This window comes from Phacochoerus africanus, chromosome 9 (genome assembly GCF_016906955.1).
Source record: "Phacochoerus africanus isolate WHEZ1 chromosome 9, ROS_Pafr_v1, whole genome shotgun sequence".
NCBI lineage: Eukaryota > Metazoa > Chordata > Mammalia > Artiodactyla > Suidae > Phacochoerus > Phacochoerus africanus.
Window position 1 is genome coordinate 115,083,868 of NC_062552.1, and position 21,915 is coordinate 115,105,782.

Sequence of the window (21,915 nt, forward strand, 5' to 3'; positions counted from 1 at the left end):
CGCAGCCTTCTCCGGGCCATGCCAATCTGAACTTTTGGAGCAGAGCAGGCCTTCTCCAGGGACAGTTTAAGACGACTTGGAAAATAAGCATTGACTCTCAACAAATGGAAAATGGAAACGGGTGGCTCTGGTCGATGAGGTAGATGAAATTCCACTTCCACGAGCTACGCTCCAAGGTTTGAAGCTCTTAAAGATGAAGAGGGAGCAACTCTACTGTCCAGTTATCCAAAGGCTGGACTCGAGTCCCCTTTGCAGTCAAAGCGCTACCGGACTATTCCTAAAGAAAGGGGAACAGGACTCCAGGGGCCTCCTAAGCACAGCCTGGGAGGAGCTGCGAGGGAACCAGGTACCTACTGTGGGTCACCATGCACGTCTACCCTGCAGCACAATGTCAAAACAAGGGACAGCTGAAGACACGTGGAACAGAGTCATTGCATTTCTCATACGGGCATCACCAAAAGGAAAACAAACATCAAATGCATTAGAGAGCGGTCCCTTACCTTCAGGCTCTTAAACCTTTTCAAAACTCATTTCAAAGGCAGCTCAGGGTGAAAAGGTACTTGTGTGGCATTATAGCCACACTCAACTTTCATAAACACTGTCTGAGACTCAGTGCACCCAGTTCTCTGAACTGATCCAGCCATTCAAAGGGAGATGAGCCTGTGGGCTGGGGTTTTCAAATCAGTAACTTTCCCCCCAGCAGAGCGGGGGGCCTGTGCCGGCCCCTCCATGCGGAGGAAGGGGGCGACAAGCACGGCTCCCATCACATCTGCCACTGGTCCTGGTCCTGGTGCTCCCCACTGGGACTCAAACTCACGTGGGCGCCTCCGCCTCCCTTCCCCCACCTTCAAATCGCATGGGCAAGTGAGAAAAGAGCCTATGTTCATTCTTTGTTATTTTATTTAATTAATTAATTTATCTTTGGCCATGTAGAGGCTTGATGTGGGATCTCGGTTCCCAGAACAGGGACTGGATGTGCATTCTTTTTTTTTTTTTTTTAATTCCAATTGTGGGCTTATATTTAAAATTGCTCCATTATAATAACTAAACTGAAGACAGCATTATAAGGCTATTTTCCTTCTTTAGGAACTTGATTTAAAAGAAGAAGAAGGCTTACCCATTTTTGAAATAGAGGACATGGGCTCTCTGCAGTCCTGTTTCTAGGAAAAAACCTAGTTCTTGATCGTGGGGAGCAGGGCCAGGCTTAGGACTTCTGTTTTGAATATTAGAAAGTATTACCTAGAAGGGGAGAAAATTGGAAAACTAATCAGATCCACATCCAAGCTGCGTCCTCCAAAGCCTACCTCTCAATGCACGGCAGGACGTGAGAAATTAACTTCCTCACACGACATCAGTGCAAGGCACTGGTGTCCAAGGTAGGGGTGAGAAAAGCAGAAAGAATGACTTCTATGAGACAGGGAGCAACTGCTAACCCAGGGGCATGCGGGGCCCTCCTGGCACCAAGGGTTGAGGAGTGAAGGGTGCTGACGCGCACGGTGCCAGGAGAAGCATTAGAGCTGGAGTGGCCCTGCCAATGCCAGGATGTTGACAGAGAAGCTGAGCGACACCAAGGCAGGTCCCAGCAACGAGCAGAAATGGCCATCATCCACCAATGGCTGAGGTCACTGATGGGCAGCTGGCAGCTTCAGCCCCCATGAACTTGATGAGCTCCAAAAAGAGCCGGGAAGTGCCATGATTGGCACCGGCCTTGGACTTGACCAGAGAGGGCCAACTGATCAGACTACGAGGCGGAGGCCTGTGGACTGAGCAGCAGCCACCTATTCCCAAGGGGCGAGCTGAGAACAAGCACCTCGGCTCCCTCTCTCCCCAAACTTGACCTCTTATCAACAGCTAACAAGGTTTTAAATGTTTACATGTTTAGCTCTGCCAGAAAGACTGCCAACTCATCAGGGGCGAGACTTGCAAGTTGAGTGGGTTATAGTGAAGTGGAAACACATATCTAGTATTACAGAGGCTGCTCTCTTTAAACTCACAAGTCAAATAAAGCACTTATCAGAAGCTACTTATGGCCCATTTAAAAACCACACAAGTGTTTTCCAGCACGCCTTGCACATCTGCTGAAAGCGAGGCTCTCCAAAGACCCGGCTGTTAGCCAAACCCCAAATACTCTAGAAGTCTTGAAATGATTCTCCAAATGAAGTGATCACTGGTCCTCTACCCTGTGGGCTTTGGAGAAAAGTAGAAGACACACAATCAACAACATGCTGTGGATGGAAATCCAGGTGGGCAACCCTGGCATGTGAACTACACCCGAGCCTCTGATCAAAACCGCCCGGCTCCTGCATGACTTAGCACTGGGATCTGCAAGTGCTAAGAGTCCTCCTACCCCTGGGAATTGTCGTTTTGGGCTCCACTGCAGGCTCCTCCCTGCCCATCCTCTCTGTGTAGGAGATGCACAGAGTGAGGCCCTGGGCACTTGTCCTCACTCCCTGAAGTCTCTCTCAAGATGATCTCATCCATTCCTCTGCGCTTCAGAAATCATCTACGTGCTGCCAAGTCCCCAATTTATCCTCCAGATTTTCCCAGACTCGTGCATCCAGCTACCTCCTCGACATTTCCGCTTGGAGGTCCAATGCTGAAACTTTAAAAAATGATCCTTCTTTGCTTTTGAGAACGGTTTTTAACTTTTAAAAATGCCACGAGGGTTTAAAAGCAAAAACAATTCAGTACAGTACAAAAAGAAAGTTAAAAATCATCTCGAAACTCCACCACGTAGAGTTAACAAGGTAACAAGGATTGAAGGATAACCCAGCTACTCTCCCTGTGTATATATGGGTCAAGAGGAAAGAAAAAAATCATTTTTACAAAAACTGAGATTGTGTTATATATGCTGTGTTTTTGTTGTTGTTGTTTGTTTGTTTGTTTTTAGGGCTGCACCTGCGGCATATGCAGGCTAGGGGTCGAATTGGAGCTACAGCTGCCAGCCTACACCACAGCCACAGCAACATCAGATCTGAGCCGCGTCTGTGACCTGCACCACAGTTCATGGCAACACTGGATCCTTAACCCACTGAGCAAGGCCAGGGACTGAACCTGCATTCTCATGGTTACTAGTCAGATTTGTTTCCGCTGAGCCACAGAGGGAACTCCTACATGCTGGTTTTAAATGTAAACCATTACATTTAATTTTAATTAAATTTAACAAGAGAAACTTACATGACCAAAGTAATCACTTAACCTCAGAAAATGGTTGTTTTTTGTTTGTTTGTTTTTTATCTTTGTCTTTTCCCCTTTATTAGGGCCACACCCACGGCATAATCGAGGTTCCCAGGCTAGGGGTCTAATTGGAGCTGTAGCCGTTGGCCTACATCAGAGCCACAGCAACGCCGGCTCCTTAATCCACTGAGCCAGGCCAGGGATTGAACCCACAACCTCATGGTTCCTAGTTGGATTCGTTAACCACTGAGCCACGACGGGAACTCGAGAAAATGGGGTTTTTTTAAGCATAGTTCCTAAATGGTCTAAGGTTAAAAACATGTATTTAGTTATACATATGTCTATGTACATGATGTGTATGTGTGTCCACAAAGAGACAGGGCGACAGAGAGAGAGAGACAGAGAAAAGAGAAGAGAAAGTAGGGCATTCTTTTACCCACACAGTTCAACTTTCTACAGCACCTGGTGCCCCAAGCTAAAAATGAGGACATCGACATAGTCAAGTTAGCACATTCACCTTCTACTTGGCTTTCGCCTCAGCCCCCCATTTTTGTTATATTACTATTTTATATCGCCAAGGTTCCTAATAATTATGTTCTATCCCCTGTTTTGCATCAGTTTTATATTAAAATGCATTCGAGAGGCAAAACAGGGGTAGGGGATTGAGAGGTACAAACTAGTTACGTATAAAATATATAAGCTACAAGGATCCATCCTACAACACAGGGAATACAGCCAACACTTTATAATAACCAGAAATGGGATCTAACCTTCAACACTTGTGAATCACTAAGTTGTACACCTGAAACATACCGAATATCGTGCCTCAACTACACCTCGATCAGTCAGTGGATAAAATGCACTCCTTGTTTCTTTAATTTTTTAGTTGAAATCAATTCTTGCTTGGGGGAATAGTGCCCCAAAGGCCTCATGGATGCCATAGGCCCTGAATTCTTACACGTTTAAGAATGTCTGTTGCCTCTATTCCTCTAAACCCGACGACATTCTTGAATTTCTCGCTTTCTCTCCCTCCGAACATGGCAGACGGTACTCCAGGCTTCCCATGCTGGAAGCTTCTGCGAACAACTCGGAAGCCAGCCTTACCGTTCTCCCTGCAGGCGATCTGCAAAGAGCAATCCTTTTCTCCCTAATGTCTAGAAAATCTGCCCGGAGGTGTCTTGGCACTCATTATTCAGGGTCCGTTGTTCTTAGAACACAGTGTGAACTCTCAATCTACAGGACTGGGTCGGTAGTATTAAGTTAGGACTGGAGTCGGACTGTCATTCCAGGTTCAAAGCCCAGCTCCACTACCATGGACAAGTCACAGTCTCTCTAAACCTCGGTTTGTTCATTGGTAAAATGGAGATGGCAATAGAATCGTAATCCTATGGACCAGACAGAATAATAAATGGATAGAACAATTAGCACAGTATATAGCAAGTGCTCAATAAAGTCTTACTTTGTTGAAGAAGTTCTCTTTAATTATATAGTAGTATTTCTAAAAATCTATTTTCTTTTTCACTTTCTTTTTCAGAAATACTAATTGTGGGCACCGCTTAATTACTGTAACTTTGTAGAAAGTTCAGAGATTGAAAAGTGTGAGTCCTTCAACTTTGTTCTTTTTCAAGATTGTTTTGGCTCTTCTGGTCCCTTGCATTTCCGTATTAATTTGTGAATCAGCTTGTCAATTTTTGCAAAAACGGCAACTGAGATTTTGATATGAATTGGGTTAAATCTGTAGATCAATTTGGGAAGTACTGTTATTGAACAAATTAAGTCTTGTTCCATGAAGGTAGGATGTCTTTCCATTTATTTATGTTTTCTTTCATTTCTTTCAACAGCAATTTGTAGTTTTCAGAGTATAAGGTTTGGACTTCTTTTTTATTATCCCCAAGCATTTTATTATTTTTTGATGCTATTATAAGGGGAACTCTAATTTTAATCTCATTTTCAGATTGCTTATTGCTCATGTATACAAATAAAGGTGATTTTTGTATATTGACCTTGTATTCTAAAACCTTGCTGAAATCCTTCATTAGTTATAGTTTTTTGTGTGTGAATTCCTTAGGATTTTCTATATAGAAGATCATATCATCTGCAAATAAAGACAGTTTTACTTCTGTTTCCTGCCTAATTGCACCAGCTAGAACCTCTAGTCAACAGAAGTAGTGAGAGCAGATATCCTTGTCTTCTTCCTGATCTTGGGAAGAAGACATCCCCTCTTTCACCATATGTTTTTAGATGCCGGTTTTTCATGGATGTCTTCTAGCAGGTTAAGGGTGTTAACTTCTATTCCTAGTTTGTCAAATGTTTTTATCATGAAGAGCGCTGGATTTTGTCAAATGCTTTTTCTGCATCAACTAAGATTATCATTATCAGATTGGGGTTTTTCATTTGTTTTGCTTTTTTTTTTTTAAGGGCTGCACCCGTAGCATATGGAGGTTCTCAGGGTAGGAGTCCAATTGGTAACATATTGTTTTTGTCCTTTATTCTATTGATATGTTGTATTACATTAATTGATTTCCATATGTTAAATCATCCTTGCATTCTGAGATGAATCTCACTTGGTCATGGTATATAATTCTTTCTCTATGCTGCTAGGTTCAGTGTTCTGGTATTTGTTGATGATATTTGCATTTTATTCATAAGAGATACTGGTCTTGTAAGATAGCTAGGGAGTGTTTTAGTCCTCTTCTATTTTCTAAAGCTTTTATGGTACTGGCATCATTTCTCCCTGAAACTGAATCTCTCTTCATTGAATTCACCAAGGAAACCGCCTTGACCTGTTTTTTTTTTTTTTCTTTATGGGAAGGTTTTTAATGATAAATTCAATTTCTTTAATTTGTATAGGTATATATTCCTTCTTGAGCAAGCTTTGGTACTTTCTGTCTTTCAGGGAATTTGCCTATTTTCTATAAATGTTTATTAGCATAAAGTTGGTCATAATTGTCCCTTACATATTTTAATGTTTATAGCAGTGCCTCCTTTGTTCTGAGTATTGATATTTTTATATCTTCTCTCTTTTATTCTCATTGAATCTTATTAATGGTTTACACGAATTTTATTGATCTTTTCTAAGAATGCATTTTTTGTTTCACTAGTTTTTTGTCTTGTTTATCTGTTTTCTGTTCTAATCTTTGGCTTCAATTTGTTCTTCTTTCTCTAGTTTCTTGAGTTGGAAATGTAGATAATTGATTTGAAAGTTCTTTTCCCTTTTAATATAAGCATTTAATGTTATAAATTCTTCTATACATTTTGTTTTACATATCTTCAAGGTCTATTACATCACAAAGTAGAATTAGGAACAAAGATATTACAGGAGATAAAGGGAGATATATAATAAAAGGAGTCAATTCATCAAGTCAACATAAAGTTTTAGAATTATATCATCTTGAGGAGTTGACTCCTTTTATTATATATCTCCCTTTATCTCCTGTAATATCTTTGTTCCTAATTCTACTTCATGATATAGTACAGCCCCTCTAGTTTTTTGGTTTGCATAGTGTAGAATTTTACTTTTTGTCTACATATGTATTAATATTTAAATGATTTTCGGAGTTCCCATGGTGGCACAGCAGAAATGAATCTGACTAGGAACCATGAGGCTGCCCACTCAACCCCTGGCCTTGCTCAGTGGCTTAAGGATTCAGCATTGCCATGAGTTGTGGCGTAGGTCACAGACGCGGCTTGGATCTGATGTTGCTGTGGCTGTGGTGTAGGCTGGCAGCTATAGCTCTGATTGGACCCCAAGCCTGGGACCCTCCAAATGCCATGCATGTGGCCCTAAAGAGGGAAAAAAAAAAAATATATATATATATATATATATATAATTTTCTTGTAGACAGCATATAATTCAGTCTTACTTTTTTGTCCAGTCTGAAAATCTCTGCCTTTTAATTGGGGTGCTTAGACAACCTACACTTAATACAATTATTGACATGATTGGAACTATCTTGCTAGTTTTTGGGGGTTTTTTTGTTTGTTTGTTTTTTGTCTTTTTGCTTTTTCTAGGGCCACGCCCATGGCATGTGGAGGTTCCCAGGCTAGGGGTCCAATCGGAGCTGTAGCCACTGGCCTACACCAGAGCCACAGCAACGTGAGATCCAAGCCAAGTCTGCAACCTACACCACAGCTCACGGCAACACCGGATCCTCAACCACTGAGCAAGGCCAGGGATCGAACCCGCAACCTTATGGTTCCTAGTCAAATTTGTTAACCACTCCGCTAGTTGTTGCGGGTTTGATCCCTGGCCTTGCTCAGTGGGTTGAGGATCCGGTGTTGCCATGAGCTGTGGTGTAGGTCGCAGACGTGGCTTGGATCCCGCGTTGCTGTGGCTCTGGTGTAGGCCGGCGGCTATAGCTCTGATTAGACCCCTAGCCTGGGAATCTCCATATGCCGTGGGAGCAGCCCAAGAAAAACCAAAAAGACAAAAAAAAAAAAAAGACTTTTGTCTTTGGGTTACAACAATTTGACTATGATGTACCTAAGTGTAGGTTTGTATTTATCCTGCTTGGGGCCTCTGAGATTCTCAGATCTGAGATTTTTTTTCTTTTTTTTTTGCTGTGTTTCAACAATTTTGAAAACTCCTTAGCCATTTTCTCTTCAAATATTTTTTCTGTCTCAGTTTCTCTCTCTTCTCCTTTTGGGGAACCAAATACATATATGATATTTTCTCACAGCTCTTGGATGCTCTGTTTTGTTTTTCTCCCCACTCTTATTTTTTTTATTTTTGTATTTCTAGTTGAATAATCTTTATGAACCTCCCTTAAACTGAATCTCTCTTCATTGAAAGGTTTTTTTTAAGTCTTTTTAAAAATTTTTTTCTATTATAGTTGATTTCCATTGTTCTGTCAATTTCTGCTGTATAGCAATGCGACCCAGTCATGTGTGTGTATATATATATTTTTGGTGTGTGTGTGTGTGTGTATGTGTGTGTGTGTGTGTATGGTGTGTGTATATATATATATATATATATGTATATATGTGTATATATATATATATATAGTATGTATATATATATTTTTTTGGTGTGTATACATATATTTTGGTGTGAATATATATATATTCTCTTTACATTCTTTTTCTCACATTATCCTCCATCACGTTCCATCACAAGTGACTAGATATAGTTCCCTGGAAAGTTTTTTTCTTCATTGTGTCCAGTCTTCTACTAAGCTATTGAAAAAGTTCTTCATCTCTTATATCATGTTTTGTTATTTCTAGCATTTCAATTATACTTTTTTTCTTCTGGCCACACTTGCAGCATGTAGAAGTTCCTGGGCCAGGGATTGAACCTGTGCTACAGCAGTGACCTGAGTCACAGCAGGGACAACACCAGATCCTCAACCCACCAGGCTACCAAGGGACTCCCAATTATACTATTTTATAGTTTCCTTCTCCTTGTTGAAATTTCCATCTGTTCCTGCATGTGGCATATCTTTTCCATAATATCCTTAAATATATATGGATATTTTAAAGTTCCTCTCTGATAGTTCCAATATCTGGGTCATTTCTGGGTTTGGTTTTGTTTATTGCTCTTCACAGTGGTTTGTTTATTCCTGTTTGTGTGTGTATTAATACTATCGTATATCTTACAAAATATAATATTTAATGTTGACAAGTGTTTATAGAAAAATAAACTGAGGTAAAGTATATTTACACTTGAAAATGGGCATCCCTCTTCTTTTATCAGGCTGTAAGTGTGGGGGATTGAGTCAACCTAGTCAGCAGGTGGGCTGGGGCTGGATTTTGTTTCTATAGTTACCTCCAACGCACTACAGGTTTCAAATTGGTCCAGCACTGGGCTCTTAACTTGTGTTTACTATGGGGCTTGGGATACTAGACGGTTTTTCTCAGTGTTTCTACTCCGCCCTCAGTTTTAGCAGTACCTGTATGCTTGTGCTACAGAGAGGGTCTCTCTCCATACTCACGCCCCTCTGCCAGCAGGATTCTGGAATACATATTACTTGGTGCTGTGTTTATTAATGGCTGGTGGTGGGAGGGGGAATTCTTGGCTCTTCTGGTCCAGCCTCAGTCTTAGGAAGGGTCTGTACACCAGAATCTCAGGGGTGGGGTTCATCTTTAAGGTCCCCTTTCTGGGCATCTCCCTCCTAGCTCTTCAAATGCCATCCTGGGATGAGAGTCGCCTAACTTTCACCCCAGAGAACCTTGGAGCATGATTACACTCCTAGGAGTCCAGGTTCAGCCACAAACTGAAGCCTCTACTATCCTTCCATCTTAAAAAATACAGGTAGCTCTCTGTATTTGTGGGTTCCACATCAGCCAGATACAGAAGGCTGAATGAACTATGCCATCTTATATAAGGGACTTGAGCCTCTGCAGATGTTTGGTATCCACAGGGGGTCCTGGAACTAGTTTCCAACAGATACTGTAATGTCATCCAGCCAGCTGCCCAAATCAGACACTGGGGAGTGGGCCGTGACACCCTGACCCTCTCTCACATCTAATCTGTCACCATCTCCCTCCTGATTATTTCTCAAATACGTCCATTTCCACAACCACAACCTTCATCAACGCTACCAGCATTTCCCATTAGATTTCTACAAGAGCCTCCTAGGGTCTCCATGTCTTCTCCGACTCCTCAGCTTCCCTTCTGCCCTCTGCAAGCAGCATGAGTAATTTTTTATAACACCGTCTGAATCGTGTCACTCCTCCTACGCTCTTTCTCATCTCTCAGGTGTCGGCTTGACTGTCACGCCTCAGAAGGGCCTTCTCTGACCAGTAACATAGAGTCAGCCTGCCAGTCCTTCTCACAACATTCTATTCTACTCCTTCGCTGCATGTAACGATTTTTTTTCTTTTCTTTTCTTTTCTTTTTTTTTTTTTTTTTTTGCCCTTTTTAGGGCTGCTCCCATGGCATATGGAGGTTCCCAGGCTAGGGGTCGAATCGGAGCTGTAGCCACCGGCCTACACCAGAGCCACAGCAATGTGGGATCTGAGCCGCGTCTGCAACCTACACCACAGCTCACGGCAACACCAGATCCTTAGCCCACTGAGCAAGGCCAGGGATCAAACCCGCAACCTCATGGTTCCTGGTTGGATTCGTTAACCACTGAGCCACGATGGGAACTCCTAACGAGGTATTTTTTTACTTGGTTTTTGGCCACCACCCTCCATGGTGCTGCAACTTCCACAATGTCAGGGACCACGTCTACTTCACTCACTAATATATCCAGTGTCTACTGCAGTGTCTGGTGCGGCGTAAGCATTCAAAATACATAGCAATGTAGTTGCCAAGGGAGAGCGGGAGGGGGTGGGAATCTGGGGTTAATAGTTGCAAACCATTGCATTTGGAGTGATAAGCAATGAGATCCTGCAGTATAGCACAGGGACCTATATCCAGTCACTTGTGATGGAACGCGATGGAGGATAATGCGAGAAAAAGAATGTATGTATGTTATGTGTGACTGGGTCACTTTGCTGTGCAGTAGAAATTGACAGAACCTTGTAAATCAACTACAATGGAAAAAATAAAAATAATTTAAAAATACACACCAAATGTAGTAAGTGAATAAAATGGGTAATAAATGAATGAATGATTAAATCTGCAGGACTAAAAAAGCAGTAAGAAAGTGATCTAGGAATTCCCTGGTGGCACAGTGGGTTAAGGATCCAGCATTGTCACTGCTATGACAAAGGTTTGATTCCTGGCCTGGGAACTTCCTCATGCTGCGGGCAGGCCCAAAATAAATAATACAAAATAAATTTTTTTCGAATTAAAAAAAAAGAGCAAATAATCCATAATGTATTAGGCACCATGTAAGTACATAGCTATCTCATTTATTCCCCCACAAAACCCCACCAAGATGCACACCATTACCCCCTCTTTACTGAAGGGGAAACTGAGACTCTGCTCCACTGACTTGCCCGAATCACACGGCTGGCAAGGGTTGGAGCTGGTGTTCAAACTCAGGTCTACCTGACTCTGCAGGCTGGCTCCTCCTGCTTTGTCCTCTTAGTCTGCATTTGCTTGCAGAACAAAAAGAACCACCAGAAGACAAGAGGTCAGGGCTGCCAGGACGAGGCTTCAGGTTATCGACGAGAGAAATGGGGAAAATGCAAGGGGGAGACAGAGGAAATAGCTTAGCTCAGGGTTTGCCCTGAAGTCCAAGCATCTTGGATATAATCCCTTCCTCACAAAGAGCCTCTAACACATGGGCCTGGGCACGAGCACTGTTTGGGAGTGTCTACGCCACCACCTGTCCTGTGGATAAACACTTCCCTGAGCAAGGACTGCCAACAAGTATCCTTAAGTACGGCCTGCTTTGCCAAAACACACACCGGGTGCCCGAAAAGCATGATAGCAAGGGGGCAGGGGTCAAAAGACTCAGGTTCAAGGTCTGGTTCTGACAGTCACCAATTGTGGACTCAGAGCAACTACCTTAATTTCACAGATCGTCATTGTTTTCACGCGATGAATGGGGATAATAACATATACCTACATAATTGTTATGAACCACAAATGAGAAACTTAATGAGCACGTAAACATTATAATCCCTCGATACATTAAAGTGTCACCTTCAAGCAGGAACAAAATAAGGATATTTTCCTCCACCTTTATTTGAACATTGTTTTAGAAAAGTCTGGAGAGAGCAGTAAGATGGAACATATTCGACAAGAAGAAACGACAACGACAACAATAGAAATCATTCCTCTGCCATGTATTCATAGTCTTAGAAAAGGGAAAAGAATCAACTCTGTTTTTATAAAGGAGTTCGGTATTGTGGCTAGTCACCCTGCACTGCTGTTCCTCTCGGCCTTCAAGGGTCAGCTCAGGTGTCAGACCTCCCATTCCGGTCCAAGACCCTTCTCTGGGCTTGCAGAGTTCTGAGTGTTCCCCATCAAAGCAGCCCATACACTGCTTACAGACCTGTGTCCTCAGAAACGGGTAAGTTTCCTAAGGACATGCTCTGCAGCTTATCCCTTCTAGTGTATCTGGTGCCAAGAAGAGTGTGCAGAACAGAAAGGGCACTTACTACATGATTTCGTAACTGAATTTCAAAAATTAAAACATTGCTATATGCGAAAATACAATGAAAGCAATAATGATCCTGCACAAAGCAATACAAATGGAAAAGATCTAGGAATACAATAAATCTCCTGAAATTTGTAACATGAAAAGTCCTGCAAAATGGAAAGAGGTATCAGGTCATAGGTGAGTGAAGACTAAATATAATTCTCCAAACCAATGGATAGAGCTAATACAAATTCAACCAAATCCCAAGAGGATTTTCCTAGAACTCAACAAAATTCTTCTAAAATGCATCTAGAAGTATCAACAGGAAAGAGAAGAGATATTCTAAAAATTAAGAGTAGTAAGTAGTTTCTAATACTTTCAGATGTTAAAACATGTCATAAAGAAGTACTTAGCAAACAGTGTCACATTGGAGCAACATAAGATTAGCAGAACAAAATAGGAAAGCCAGAAATCACTATTGCGTCTAAAATTTTATTGAATGACTTAAAATATATAACAGAAAACATGAAAAAGGAAAGATAAGATCATGTTAAAGTGGCACTGAAATTTGGAAAAACCATTAGAGTCAGACCTAATATCATACATCAAAATAAACCTCTCCAAGAAGATCTAGAAGTTAAAAGTTGTTTTTAAAAATGTGGAAAATGGTTGGAAACGTTTTAAATCCTAGATAAGGTTTATCCTAATATTTCAGCTTTAAAACAATGAACATGATGGAAGATAATAGGAGAAAAGGATATATATATATATATATATATATATATGCCTGGGTCGCTTTGCTATAGGGCAGAAATTGGCACAACATTGTAAATCAACGATACTATAATAATAAAAAAGATATGCAATATATAAAGCAAAAATCCCCCAAGGAAATAAATGTCATAAAAAAGATAATCAGATTCAACTACTATATACAGGTTTAAATTTATGAGCAAGTTAAAAATGGAAAATTACTGATTGGGAAATCATTCAGAGCAAACATGATAAAAGGTTAATGTATTTATGGCATAAAGACTTTATTGAAATTATAAGAATACTACTACACCCCAAAACCAGAGAGAAAGTATACAAAGAGTCAAAAAAGAAATATAACACGGTTAAACATAAAATGACCATACGACCTAGCGATTTCACTCCTAGGAAAAATGAAAAACTTTGTCCACACAAAATCTTGTTTACAACTAGTTACAGCAGCATTATTATAATAGCCCAAAGTGGAAACAACCCAAATGATAAATGACAAAATGATGAACGGATAAACACAATGTGGTATATCCATACGATGGCATATTATTTGGCAATAAAAAGAAATGGAGGGAGTTCCCTTGCAGCGCAGCAGGTTAAGGATCTGGTGTTGTCGCTGCAGTGGCCCAGGTCACTTCTGTGGCTTGGGTTCGATACCTGGCCCAGGAACTTCCACACGCCACAGACACGGCCAAAAAAACCAAACAATTTTAAAAAAAAGAAATGAAGTACCAATGAGTGCTGCAACATGGATGAATCTTGAGAACATTGTTAAGCCAAAGAAAGCAGTCATAAAAGACCACATATTGTATAGTTCTATATGAAATGTCCAGAATATTCAGATCTATAGAGACTAGGGAAATAGGAGGTAAATGGGGAGTGACTGCTAATGGGTTTCTTTTGGGGTTGGTGAAAATGTTTTGGAATTAAATATTGGCGACAGTTGTACAACTGTGATTCCATTAAAAACCATTAAATTGAACACTTTAATGGGTAAATTCTATGGTATGTGAATTATATTTTGATAATGCTGTGATTTAAAAAAAGAAAAGACCAGAAAAAAGATATAGTTAGTAAGGAAATAGATGGAAAAAATTTCAATCTGACTGAGAGTCAAAGAAACACAGACCAAACTGCAAAGTACCATTTTCACCAAGCAAATCAGCAAAGTGACTTTAAAACAATTTCGACCCTCCTGTACTGCCAGGGGTAGAAGATGACTTGTAAGAAGCAACTGGACACACACATTTCTGGGAACCTGCCTTTCGGAAACAATGCAAAACAAAGGGAAGCTCCCAAAGGAACCTGCATCATAGCATCAGAAAAACAGATTATACCCAGCTATAAGTGAATTATATCACAGAGGCCATCCACTTGACAAAATATTCTAGAGCCATAAAAACACTTTAAAGTTCTGACAAAATGTTGAGCCAAAAAAGACAGATAGAAAAACCCTTTAATGCTACAACACCATGAGGACAAAGACCAACCAAGAACGTACAAAAATTAAAATTAGCTATTATTCTTTCCTGGTTGCCAGACTTTTCTAACTCAGTTTTAAGTGTGTGGTAGCCTCCTTTCTGGCCAGTCAGAGGGCAGGCTCAAAGTCAGAGCAACTTCCTGGCCAGTGGGTTTCTTGACATTTCTTTAAGGAAGTAACTCATTCAGATGTACTACCTTAAGCCATGAACCGCAACCTGCGGCTCTGGCTTGAGTGAAAAGGCGGGGACCGGCAAGGGGAGGGGAAGGGAGAATCTGTCTTTACTGTCTCACGTTTTAAAGCCAAAAGCATGGCCACAGGCACCGCCAGAGTCACACCCCTCCTTCTGCATCCGCAGCACTGAGTACTTTTCCAAGGACACAGGGTTTGAGTTCAAGACACACAGCAACCTTAAGCTAATCCAGCCGTGTCACTGCAAGTTCTTCCTGGAGGGAGGCACAGGCCACAGGAGGGCCTGCTGACCAGCGAACGACTCCTGATGCACGGAGAACTCTGGGCTGGGGGCTGGCCCCGCAATACCAGGACACCAGTTGTTTCTTCCTAAGACTTTAGCGCTGAAGCCACCCGTGAAAAAAACTCTATGCCTGTCCCGCCATTTAGCATTAACTTCTTTTCTAAAATAAGGTGTGAAAGGAATGAACTGTCAGCAGAAGGTCGAGTTCCACTGTGGCGCTGCTTCAGCTCGAGAAAGCCAGAGCCAGCCGGTTGGCTGATGCGTGCAAAGGACAGAGATAGGATGATTTCATTTGCCAAACGCAGAGCTCAGATTCTGTTATTCAAGGATGAAGTCACCTTTATTCCTATCACATCTCCCCGCCCCCGCCAGAAGCTCCTTGTAGGGCAGATAACTTTATTTACTGCTGGCGTCATGCCAAAGTCCCCAGATAAGCGAATCAAGGCCACCTCATGTCATTTCTAATCCTATCTATGTTAATTTGATTTACTTGATTCAAGTATTCTATATGCACAGTTTGGGAGGTATCTTTTATTCCCCTTCGGAGAACATGTGTATATGGAGTTTAAGAAATTTATGTTCCAGGTGCAACCCCTATCTAACTAAATTTTGTCTTTACCTTGTACACTTGACAGTTGAAAATACCATAACATGGGAGTAATAAGGGGTCAAAATTTACAAAATAAAGTACAGTTTTGGTGCGGGAGTTGTAAAAAAAAAAAAACTATCAGAGAAAACTATCAGTGGCGGTCTCTGTAACCCTAATATAACAAGGACAACACTGCACAAGTATTCGGTGTACACAGATTTCACATATTCTATGTGTCCGTGGCCCTCCCTCCACGTTTGGAACAAGGAAGGAAAATAACACGAGGAAAGCTCCTATCATCCTGGGTGGAAAACATTGGCGGCTCACTGGGTTTCTAGCCTTAGACAAGTCAGGCGGTATGAACCTCACCATGAACTTGGAAGTGTGAAGCACACAGAAACAACTGGACCAAGATCAAACAGCCAGGTAAGAGAAATTCAGAACCCAGACAGGATGTGATATGGAGACTCCAGACCCTTATGTCCATGCAAGAAACAGAAAACCAAATTCTCCTGAAATAAATTTACTCCATAAATTATCTTTCAAATTATTTAACATTTTTAATAAAGCAGCATGTTTATTTTAATTTTTTTTTTTTTTTTTTTAGGGCAGCACCAGCAGCATATGGAAGTTCCCAGGCTAGGGGTCAAATCCGAACTACAGCTGCCGGTTTACACCTCAGCCACAGCAACGCCGGATCTGAGCTGCATCTGCGATCTACACCACAGCTCACAGGAACTTAACCCGCTGAATGAGGCCAGGGATCAAACCCCTGTCCTTACGGATACTAGTCAGGTTCATTACCGCTGAGCCACAACGGGAACTTGGCAGCATGTTTAAATACTCCATATTTTTATCTAAATATCTGAAATCTTCAAAGGTTGGGAAGGATTCCACTGCCAGGTAACATAGGAACAGATTAATGACAGCAAAACTAACATTTCCTGGGTGCTAAACGTGTTCTGAGAAGCCCATGAATGAGCCCATTTTATGCTCACAAAAGCCTCAGAACAATTATTATTGCTACTTGACAGTTGAGGATTCGGAGGCAACACAGAGAGGTTGAGTGACTTGCCCGATGTCCCACAGCTAAGGGGTAGCAAGGCTGGGATCCCAGCACCAGTGTCTCCTAAACCCTGTGCCCTGCTGCCTCTCACAGGCTGAGTGAGCCGCCTCCAGGGGAAGCCAAGGGCAGCCTCTTTCTGAGGAGCCACTACCCTCCAGGAACAAACAACTCTAATGATGCTAAACATACCCACTTCCAGCGAAACTCAGGAAATGAGGCTGCCCCAGAAACACAAATCAGTGGCTCCGGATTATGAAAAAACATTTTCCAGGAGGCGCCAAACTGTCCTCAAAAGTTCTTCTCAAATTTTATCCTTGCTAGTGAATGATGTTAAGAGCCAACACTCATAAATAAAATGCCAAAATGTCCTGGCCAGCAGAAGTCTCCTTGCTATCGAATGGCTAGGAAACCACTGAAAGACTGCTTTGCCCAGCAACACATGCACAGGGACGGAGCATGTGGGGTTTCCCACTTGAAAGCAAAGCACTACCCAGAAAAGCAAAGCACTTTTTACCTAGACCTGCCCTGGTCTTTCATTTCCTTTAGATTATATTTCCCTAACATTTGTTTTCAATTTAGCATAATTCCTCAAAGTCATTCAAGTTAAAACAAACAAACAAACAGGTATCTTCTTCTGTGTAGCACCCATTGTCTTGCCTCATAAAAACCTCTGAACTTCCACCAAGCCCAGCGGTCACTGAAAGAAGGTCACTTGCCTCCTAGACTTCTCATCAATCACAGATAATATCCCGAGCATCTACTATGGTCAAAACAGATGTTTGGTTCATTCAAACTCTCTCATTGCTAAAATCCCAGGTTCCAGGATCTACAGAAGCTCCAAGTGGTTTCCCATGAAGGATAATTCATTCTGGAAAATCAGAGCCGGAAATGTGAAAGTCATTTACCTACCTTGAAAGTGAACCCTAGGCCGAGGCCGCTTCCCCACACTACCCAGGGCTATGGCTTGCTTCGTCAAATCCTTTTTGAGCAATTTCTTTACATAAGGGTATAAGAAACTACTGGGTCCCATATTTATGGGCAGTGGCCTGGAATAATGAAGTGATGATGCTGAACTAGGTGTTGGAAGAGCTGGGGGTTTTTTGTTTTGTTTTTTTAGGTTTTTCTTTTTTTCTTTTTTTGCCTTTTTAGGGACACACCCGAGGCATTATGGAAGTTCCCAGGCTAGGGATTGAATCAGAGCTGCAGATGCTAGCCTATACCACAGCCACAGCAAATGGGATCCAAGCCGAGTCTTCGACTACACCACAGCTCACGGCAACGGCAGATCTTTAAACCCCTGAGCAAGGCCAGGGATGGAACCCGCATCCTCAGGGGTACTAGTTGGGATTGTTCCCACTGAGCCAGGAAGAGAACTCCTGGAAGGGCGGGGTTCTACTCTTAGCTTTGGTCCTCACTTCCTGTGGGCCCTTAAGGGGATGCTCCCTCTCTGGGCCTCTATTTTCTTCTCAACATCTAACATCCTATGATCACTGTTTCCTAAAACCCATTAAATTTTTTTTTTCATTTTAAATCTTATGATTATGAGTCTGTTAGATGGTTTGGCTAAAGATAAAGAACCCAGTGGTGAATAGATGGTTATAAAACAACACAACGAGAAGCAAACCCAGATCTGCCAATTCCCACATCATTAAAGACCTAACAGATGACTCTCCTTTCTCCAGAAGAAGGCCCCAACATGACGAGGCCAGACCACAGCTGAAGGGTAAAGTGCAAAAGAAGGTCCCCTAAGTGTCAGGGACTGTGGGGTCCACAAGGACCGCTTAGCTTGGATAAGCAGACCTCTGTGCTGCCGAACACGGGCTACCGAGGAGGCAGAGAGTCGAAATCATGTGGATTTTAAAAGCAACTGCATGACCACTTCTCTAAGATCGAATCATAAATTCTACATAACTAATAATTCCTTTCTCATGGCAGACTTCTTCATTTATTCACTTATTTATTTTTGTCTTTCTAGGGCTGCACCCGGGGCATATGGAGGTTCCCAGGCTAGGGGTCCCATCAGAACTGTATCCACCAGCCTCCACCACAGCCACAGCAATGCAGGATCCGAGCCGCATCTGCGACCTACACCACAGCTCATGGTAACACTGGATCCTTAACCCACGGATCGAGGCCAGGGACCAAACCCGCGTCCTGATGGATGCTAGTCAGGTTCGTTAACTGCTGAGCCGCGTCGGGAGCTCCGTAGCAGACTTCTGATAGAACAACATGTTGGCAAGATGGCCAGAGAGCTTCCTGAACTCCTGGACATCACGAACCACGGATTATAGCCCACCCTGGGGCGGGCCAGGGCAGACACCACTGGCGTCCGCCCTCTCCACCTCTTCTCTGAGGCTCTCACCTGCTCTCCCTGCTCTTAGAAGCTAATTCTGATCGCTGTCACACCCATCAACACGCTATAGAAAGATACATGAGAAACATCATTTCCAGTCTGTACACTTAGAAAACAATGAAAATGAACAAGACTTCGGCAGTCCCTCCAAATTCAAATCCCTGCGGAAACAGAGGACCCGTACATTTAATGGGAAACAAGATTTTGACCATTTTCAAGTCTCACGGAAATTCAAATCCTTTCAAATAATTTCACAGGCTACGCCTCTGGGTCTGAAGGGGGAAATGGCAGTGTCGAGCCTTGGTTGGGACACCAGGGAACTCCGCGGGGGCAGACGTGGCCAGGAGCTATTGTTGTTAGTAAAAATAAGTGTCATTTACCAGAATCCAATATATTCCTGAATCTGGGCTAAGTGCCTTTATTTACACGACCTTCTATAATAACCATTAGTATGCCCCTTTTACAGATGGGAACATGGAGGCTGAGGAGTGAAGAAAGAAACTTAGTGAAGAGCAGAGGCAGAAGACAGCAATCCTTCTAAGCAGACAAGTTGCCCACACCTCCCCAGCCTCCCCCAGCCTTCACCTTCTTCTGCCTGAGGGTGTGAGCTCAGGGCCCCTTGCTCATGCATCCTCCGCTCCAATGGTTCCCCCCCACCCCCACTCAGCTGCTAGTTTCATTCCCTGCACCAGAGGCAAACCACTGACTGCCGGGAGAACCATCCCTGATGGTCCTGAGGGTACAAAACCTGCTCCAAGCAGGCTGGTTGAGCATCCCCAGCAGACCTCTGGAGTGGCCACTGAGGTAAAGCCTCCCAAACCCCAGACGTAGCCTATGTTAGTACCACGGTCCACGCAAGGACAGATAAAACTCAGCCCGTGTTGCACATGAGAGCGGGAATGATCAGCCAGCTTCAGGGCACTGAGGGTGTTGATGATGCATACTGTCATTTCTGCTCAGAGGATGTTAAAATGCTTCCCAAACACTGACCCATCTATTTCACAAGGTGCCACATTCACCACCATAATCTCCATAGCATTAAAGAATACACGTAAAATTTGCACCCAGAGACAGACGAGTTGACGGCTTTTTAGGGGTGGACCACAGTTCTGTGCGATCTAATCTGATTTGAAAAATTATCAGAGTTCCCACTGTGGCTCAGCGGAAATGAACCCGACTAGGATCCATGAGGATGCGGCTTCAATTCCTGGCCTCGCACGGTAGCTTAAGGATATGGAGGCGCCGTGAGCTGCAATGCAGGATGCTGACTCAGATCCTGCGTTGCTGTGGCTGTGGTGTAGGCCGGCAGCAGCAGCTCCATTTCAACCCCTAGCCTGGGAACCTCCATGTGCCACAGGTGCAGCCCTAGGAGGGAAAAAGGAAAGAAAAGAAAAATTATCAACTGAGGGAACACACAGTCCTCACCGCCAGTCCCCACTCACCCTTTCTATCTCTTGGAGGTACAGGAGGGCAATGTCCCCCGCCTTCTCATAACAGGTGATGACATCCTGTTCACGGTCCACGTGAAGATTACTGGTAGAAGAAGAAATAGGCAACTTCTCTAAACAAAGTCCTAAAAAAAAAAAAATCAAACACACAAAAACTGGGTGAGATGTTTTCCACGGGGCTTAAATTTTTCATATTGCTCTAGAGACCAGATGATGTTGGAGAGGCAGGTTCTCCACCCCCTCTCTTTAAGGACAAAATGGAACGTCAAAATGGAGCACAAAAAAGAATATCCACACGTTCCAGATGAAAGAGGTCCCTAAATACACAGAAAGCACCATTCGACTTGATATCCAGGTTGAGAACTTGGCCAGGAGCTTCACCAGGATCCCATTCAGACCTAACAGAACTTCTTCTTCGATTATGTCCCAAGGTCCTTAAAAAAAAATTTATTTTTTCTATTATAATTGATTTACAATGTTCTGTCAATTTCCGTTGTACAGCAAAGTGACCCGGTTATAAATACACACACACACACACACACACACACACACACACACACACACATTCTTGTTCTCACATTATCCTCCATCATGTTCCAGCACAAGTGACTGGATACAGTGCCCTGCGAGGAATTTTTTAAAGTAAGTACAGCCAGGCTCACAGCACAATACTAGGGAGAGAAAATCTTTTATCCCAAAGTAAGTACAGCCAGGCTCACAGCACAATACTAGGGAGAGAAAATCTTTTAACCGAGTAAACGTAAAATATTTCTAAAGGCTCTCGCTCTCAGGGGTCTTGGTTACTAGGAAAATCTTTCAACTCTCAGCCCTAGAGTTTTGGAGTAACGACCACACCCCAGGCCACCTCGCAGCTCCAGGCCAAGAGAACACTCAGAACTCTGCTGTGCGGCCACCTATCTCCCAAGGCAGAGTTCAGGGTGAGGGTGGGAAATCATTTGGGGCTGGGATGGGGTATTAGAGCACAAAGGGCTGAAACACAGCCATGCTGAGAGGAGAAGCTGTTGCCTGCACCCAGCACCAACCTCAGCCCCTTTCCTGGGGCACGTCAGGCTCCAGATCTCTGCCTCCAGCTGGAAGCAGAGAGGAACCCGTGGGGAGGGCTTCCACTGTGTCAAGTGCCCTGGGCTCCAGGTGCACACACACTGCACATTCCACTCCATATGAGGGCGTGAGAGAAGCTTTAACACTGACAGAGTCAGAGTCTGCAACTGGAAGGGGCCAGAACCCACTCATTTTATAGACCAAGATGCTGGGAACCATCATAGCAACATAAGCAACTTTGCCCAGAACCTAACGGGCAGTTAACAGTACAACAGGAATCAGAGCCCATGTCTCAGCCTCCCTTTGTAACTATCATGTTAGCTGCTGACTTTCTGAGTTGGACGTCCCTTTAGAGAGGGGACCAGACACACCAAACGTCACACCTCTGGTCTCCCGAGCACCACTGAGAATGGTCTCATCCCAGCTGCTCTTACCAAACCGTGACGGTCCCTCCAAGCTGGAGAGGGTCACAGAGATGGTTGTACCGCACCAGGAGAAACCACCTCTATCCACGGGGAGCCA

The 21,915-nt window shown here is 43.1% G+C and overlaps 1 protein-coding gene across 8 annotated transcripts in view; it reads right to left on the reverse strand.

Annotated features, from left to right (window-relative positions):
- Window positions 1-21,915, reverse strand: part of TTC7B (tetratricopeptide repeat domain 7B) — a 248,625-nt gene that overhangs the window by 168,287 nt on the left and 58,423 nt on the right. For all 8 annotated transcript variants that reach the window (XM_047796155.1, XM_047796154.1, XM_047796150.1 and 5 more), the window contains 2 exons: window positions 20,326-20,456; window positions 1,118-1,239 (listed from right to left, as the gene is read on the reverse strand). In XM_047796155.1, the coding sequence (XP_047652111.1) occupies window positions 1,118-1,239; window positions 20,326-20,456 (253 nt within the window). The remainder of the gene's footprint in view (window positions 1-1,117; window positions 1,240-20,325; window positions 20,457-21,915) is intronic.